Raw genomic sequence first — 6,695 nt, 5'->3', positions numbered from 1 at the left:
CATTTTTACCTAATTAACCATTTAAACATCAAAATTTCCTAACGAAATTTTAATACGATATAATATAATCATGTAGACTTATAATAAATATTAAAATAATAATTCACTCATCAGATTTGTGGTCCTATAACCACTGTTTCCGACACCACTAAAAACGGGCTATTATAGAAAGGAAATAAAATAGGAGAACCAGAGAGATTCTCTGGAAGAAAAAATGAAGAAGAAATTGTCCCTATACCGTGAAAAATGGAGGATAAAAAAGTAATTAGTCAACCAAAAACACTTTTGGCTTAGAAAAAGCTAAAATTTTCAGCTTTTTTCAACTAAGGAAAATGACTTTTTAAACATTAAAAAAGTCACTCAAATAATGTTTGTTCAATAGTGCTTTAAAGTCAAAAGTACTTTTTGAGTGAAAAGTGCTTTTTGAAGCAGAGGTAAACAAGCTTGGAAACTACACAGTAATACCAAGACACTTTCATGATCTGCACTCTAAAAATTTTAACTTGAGAATAATACTCTTATTATTATTGTTGTTATTGTTATTATTATAAAGCCTAAGCTAAGTAAGTAGCCTAATAAAAAACTTCATGTATTAATATTGCTTTGTATGTCCTCTTTCACCTTTAAATATTAATAATTCTATAATTAATTTGTCTTATTAATTGTTTTGACTAAAGGTGTTTATTGATAGGGTTAGGTCGATCTATATAGAGTATTTAGATTAAATTTTCAAGTCGAGGTTCAACCCAAAAATGGACTCACTTTTTGTCTAAGTCGATTCAAATTAATAAAGGTAATCTCGAACCCAATTCGGTCTACCAATATTTAATTTGTTTAGATAAACTTTTATTTAAAAATATTTTTTTAGAAAATATAATCACTAAATGCAATGAAAAACATAAAATAAAAGTTTTCTAACCCATTAAAAATAAATTAAAAATATTTATATTAAAAACACAAGTAAATATAATAAATATTATATTGTATTAAATATAGTTTTAAGATTTTATATTTTGGGTTGAGTTATTTAGTTGGGTAAATTGTTTTTAGGTTTTGGGTAATAAATTTAATTGTTATTGAGTTAGTGATTTAATATAAATATATAATTATTATTTAACATATATAATTAATATAATTATTATTTTTATAACATAATTAATATAATAATGTAATTTAAAAAAATAGTTTTATTTGACTCATAAAATCATTGAATTATATATTAAAAATGAGTTATTGGGGTAGTTGAAGAATAATTGGGCCATTCTTTTTGCTCAAAACCCATCCACTAAAAGCCCCAAATTTTGATCGCTTACAAGAAAACCCTAAACTCGGGACTATGTTTCATATATAACAATTGTTAGATTAGGGTTGTTTAATTTCCTCATCCCCGCGCTACCGCTACCAGTGAAAGCCGCACTATTCAGTCTTCGGTCGCCGCTCCCCCTTTCTATCTATTCAATCTGAGGTATTTCTTTTAGCTCTAATTTCTCTCCTAATACTCACTTTGATTCTCTCTTTCTTCAAAATTCATTGTTGTTTTATTTTCGCAGGTATGTCGACGGCCGTGGCAGCCACCGAGACCAGCAAAGACCCAACCCAACCTACCTCCGAAGTCAAGCTTTTCAATCGCTGGTCTTTTGAGGATGTTCAGGTATTTCTTTGCTTAGACCTGATTTTCTTTCTTTTGCCTCCATGTTTCTTGGTTCTTGTATGAAATGTCTCATTTTATCTTTGTACTGCTTCCTGCTAGCTTATCTGCTGAACTTCTTTTGGTCTTTTGGTAACTGGATTTAGTGAAGAGAATAGTTATCTTTTCATCACTGTATCCATCTCTTTGGATTTATTTTTTTAACTTGTCTATATATTTCTGGCGTCATAATGATTTTTGTGTGGAATATCAATGCTTATTTTATTTAGCTACTATTTTAATCTCAATTCGAGCTTCCTTATTGTTTTCTTTGCTGTTTATGTTAATTCAAAGTTGTGTAGTTTATGTTCTCCTATGAATTTGTATTTATTCCTGTTCTTCTATTGTAATTTCTTTGAGCAATTGTTTGTCTCGTAGCTTAGTTTAACTTGATAAGTGATAAGCTGCGAAGTATTAGATTGTCATTCCGAGTGTGATTATGAATTTGAGTTAATGAATTTTGGCTTATGAATTATAGATTTTGAGTTGGTGTTTATGGTTTTAAAATTAGGGCTTATAAATTGTGGTTACTGAATTGGGTTCAATTTCTACAACTATTGATTGGAAAGAATTTGGTTCCTCAATTTGCTGTTCCTTTTGATAATTGTAATTCTTGTTTGCAATGGTACTTGACCGAAGATTATTTGGTTTTAGGTTACTGATATCTCTTTGAGTGACTACATTGGTGTCCAAGCTTCAAGCACGCAACCTATGTGCCGCACACTGCTGGAAGGTACTCAGTGAAGCGTTCGGAAGGCTCAATGCCCAATTGTTGAGAGGCTTACGAACTCACTGATGATGCACGGCGAAACAATGGGAAGAAACTTATGGCAGTTAGGATTGTGAAGCATGCCATGGAAATTATTTATCTCCTGACTGATCAGAACCCAATTCAAGTCATTGTCGATGCTATAATCAACAGGTACCCTATATGACCTTAAGCTTTCATATTTTCTCTTTCAAATGTATCACCAGTTAAACTTGAATTTAACCTATTGATGTAACAGTGGACCTCGTGAAGATGCTACTCGTATCGGTTCTGCGGGTGTTGTGAGGCGTCAGGCTGTTGATATTTCTCCTCTTCGTCGTGTGAATCAAGCCATCTATCTCTTGACCACGAGCACGTGAGTCTGCATTCAGAAACATTAAAACCATTGCTGAATGTTTAGCCGATGAGCTTATTAATGCTGCAAAGGGATCGTCGAACAGGTAAATCAAGGACTTTTATGTGTCTCCTTCATGGCTCTTTCGCTTAGTTATTTCTGGTGTCATTTCCATCATTGTTGTGGTATTATTGATTGTGCAGCTACGCGATCAAGAAGAAAGATGAAATTGAGAGGGTTGCCAAGGCCAACCGTTGAGGCATTAGACGAGATTATTACACCTTGGGCGGGGAGAATTTCAATTGTTTTATTCAGTACTTTATGGGCTATCTTTTTTTTTTTTTTTTGGTGTCCTGGACATGCAATGAGTGTTGTGTTTGCTACCTAAGTTGACAAGTTAGCTTATGTTTAAATTGGAGTGTTTCAGTAGATATTATTAAAATGATAGAATTTTTGCTGATTGATTGGATGAAATGCATGTTTCATTGAATTAAAACATTCACTTTTGACTTGCTTGTGATTTATAATGCAGTAACAATTCATGTTTCCTTCACTGAACCTTTTTTTTTTTTTATTTAAATTTTAGTTATTTAAATAAATTGAAGTTTCTCTTTTATTGACGTTTTTGTTGTTTTTCTTAATTTCTGTCCAGGTTTTTTTATTTTTGAAAGTGTCAATTTTATTACAGATGCCTTTATTGGTCTCTAATATTTTTGCTGATGCCTATCAAATGATTTTTTTACTTTGATATAAAATATCACACGCATGAATTATTTATAAATTAGGAATAGAAAAGATTCAACGTTATATGACTTGCTGTGGAACTCAATGGAATAGATTGAAGTTTTGATATTAGCTTTTCTATTATGAATAAGTTGACTATTTTAATTTGGTTATTTTAATTTATTATTTTAAATTTTTATATACTAAATTTATTATTTTTATAGGGTAAATTATATTGATAATTATTCAGCTATCAATTTTATCATATAATTATATAAAATTATAAAATGATCATTTAATTTTTGAAATTTTTATTTAATATGCGGTTATTTATAGATTTGCAGAATAATAAATTTGACCCTTATTGTTTATATATTATCTATTTTTTTTTTTGGCTTAAATATAAATTTAGTGTCTAAATCTGTCCAATGTTTTTTACCAAGCTTTTTTGCCTTTCGATTAGTTTAGTACTTTTTTAATGCATTTAAGTTTGAAACAAGTGACAACATCAAACAATGGCACATGATAGTTGGTCGATCACATTGTAGGTATTATCATTTGATATAATAAGAATTTTTTTTATAAAGGACAGCGAATCATACATGTTACTTGTTGAGATAGTCTCAAGATGACTCAATCGCGGTGCATGGAATGATAGATGCACGGTTCATCGGCCTATATGAGGTTACAGAATGGATTGGACCTGTTGCATACCGGTTACCTTTGCCGTCGGAACTTGATAGAATTCATAATGTTTTCCATGTGTCTATGTTACGGCGGTATCGGTCAGATCCTTCACATGTTATTTCTTCGATAGAGATTGAGATTTAGCCTGATATAACCTACAGTGAAGAACTGATCAAAATTTTGGGACGAGAGACAAAAGAATTAAGAAACAAAAAGATAGATCTAGTGAAAGTTCTTTGGCAACGACACGGAATTGAAGAGGCTACCTGGGAACCGGAGGAGGCAATGAGAAAACAATACCCAAACTTCTTTCTTGGTAAAATTTTGAGGACAAAAATCCTTAAGGGGAAGAGTTGTAATTACTCATTTTCAATTGAAATCGAATAATAGTTTCGTGACCACAAATCCGAGCTAGAAAGAAAATTTATTTTAATATTGTAGTATGGTCTATATTATGATAGGAATGTTGCATGAAAATTTTGATAAGAAAATTTTATTGATTATATGGTTAAATTGATTTAAAAGGATGAAATTAAAAAATGCATTCACAGGACTCCGTTCGTAAATCGGATTTGTAAATATTTATTATAAATATTTACGAAGTTAGTTGTGTGTCTAATTAGGTTTTGATTAGGTGAATTTGACTTAATTAGAAGTAATTAGGAAAAATGATTAGATTGAAATAAGTGTGAAAGTTTAATTATAGATTAAAGAAAGTAAAAGGACTAAATAAGTAAATATGTCATTATTTTAAATTGAAGCGGTTTAACATTAAAAAATCTAAGATATTTTTAATTTAAAATATAATATAATACTTAATTAATAAGTATGTTATTATTTTATATAATTATATATAAAAACAAAAGAAAGAAAAGAAATAAGAAAGAAACAGAATCGAAATAGAGAGAATAGGAGAGAGAAAGAAGAAAGAAAAGAAAAAAAGAAAATTTGGGATTTCAAGAGTTCAAACTTAAATTGGTAAGTCAATTTAATTCCTTTTCTTGTAATTTTGAGTTTTATGATCTTAGAACAAAATACTATTAGGTATATGTTGAAATTTTGAAAGTTAGTAGATTTTTAATGTAGTTTATATTAAATTAATGGATGAATTAGAAATTGAATTGATGGAAATTCAAACTAAAATTGAGAAAAGGATTAAATTGTGAAATAAGTTATAAGTTTAATGCAATAAGGACTAAATTGTAAGAAATTCAAAATTAGGGTTTATTAGTGAAAATTTGAGAGTTAAGTTATAAGTAGAATTTAAGTAAAAATAAGGTGTAGATTGTGATAGAAATAGAAATAATTTTAGTTATGAATTAAATTGAATTTATTATATCATACATGTTTATTCTTATTAAATAGTATAGGAAAGTCATTTGATTATTTTTCTCTAATATATAAATGTTATATGTTTTATATGAAATTGAAGTGAAAGAAAAGAAAGGAGAGGACCTAATTGAAGAAAAAGGAAAAGAGAAGGCTAAGGAGTGAAGGAAGACATCATTTCAACCTTTTTCTTGTAAGTACTACAAGATTTTTAAATTATTTTTAATTAAATGCTTATATTATAGTATAGAATTATTTAGAAATAAAATAAAATAAAATAAAAGATTATGGAACTATGAAATTTGTAAAGAAAATTATAGATGGAAAATATAAGATGGTATATTTTTGAACATTAAGTAAATGTTGTGACAAAAATATATATATGTGAAAAAGGTGTGATATTTGTGAATTGTGAAATATGCATTAAATTGTAATGATTGAGAAATGGGAATTTTTTTTTGAAATATTTTTGTAAAGTATTTAAATGTATGAAATTCAGTTTTAATGCCCAAGTAGATGGAATTTAGAACAACTAAGATATTAGTGGCATGCCATTGAGGAACCTTAGCGCGCTTTCTGATTATTAGCACGTCAGTGCTCTCTGTTTAGCACATCTATGCTCTCTATATAGCACTTTAGTGCTCTCATTCATTAGCGCATAATAATGCACCTCGTATTTGTTCCAGTATATCCGTGTGTTCTATAAAATCTACTTTGGGCTAAGAATATAAGTTGTGAACAAAAGTGAATTACCAACGTGTTAAGGTAAGTTTTATAACTTACAAAAAGATATATTAAATTTCATTAATATATAGCATAGCTAAAGAAACTTATATGTATGTAAATATGTATTAACAGAATGAGTTTAAAATATTTTATTAGGATTTATTTATCTATTTATTCTTGTAGTGCTTACTAAGCCTTCACCGGCTTAACACGTTTAATTTTAGCGCGTAGGTTCAATTAGACTCGAAGAGGTAAAGTCGGATTAGAAGATTTCCCATCTCATCACATCCTCAAGAGCTTCAAAAGTAGGTACCATATTTTGAATTAAAATGGCATGTACATAGGCAGTTCAGTTGTGTTCCCATAGAGACTAAAATGTAAACTCTTGAAATTCTATCTATTTTGAAGTACTTGAAGTATTTTGGTATATATATGAAATG

At 29.0% G+C, this 6,695-nt stretch overlaps 1 protein-coding gene across 1 annotated transcript; it reads left to right on the top strand.

Moving 5' to 3' along the window:
- Positions 1-1,297: 1,297 nt before the first annotated feature.
- On the top strand, positions 1,298-3,343 carry LOC105785424 (40S ribosomal protein S5). Its single transcript, XM_012611505.2, is given in 9 exon segments — positions 1,298-1,465; positions 1,551-1,651; positions 2,342-2,381; positions 2,384-2,435; positions 2,437-2,492; positions 2,495-2,609; positions 2,695-2,805; positions 2,807-2,896; positions 2,994-3,343. Coding segments are annotated over 8 exon segments (618 nt in total). The 5' UTR covers positions 1,298-1,465; positions 1,551-1,552; the 3' UTR covers positions 3,049-3,343.
- Positions 3,344-6,695: the final 3,352 nt, after the last annotated feature.

The sequence above is a fragment of the Gossypium raimondii genome, chromosome 1, assembly GCF_025698545.1.
Source record: "Gossypium raimondii isolate GPD5lz chromosome 1, ASM2569854v1, whole genome shotgun sequence".
In the NCBI taxonomy this organism is placed as follows: domain Eukaryota; kingdom Viridiplantae; phylum Streptophyta; class Magnoliopsida; order Malvales; family Malvaceae; genus Gossypium; species Gossypium raimondii.
The sequence above is the reverse complement of the archived record's forward strand: the minus strand, read 5'-3'. Positions and strand labels throughout refer to the sequence as shown.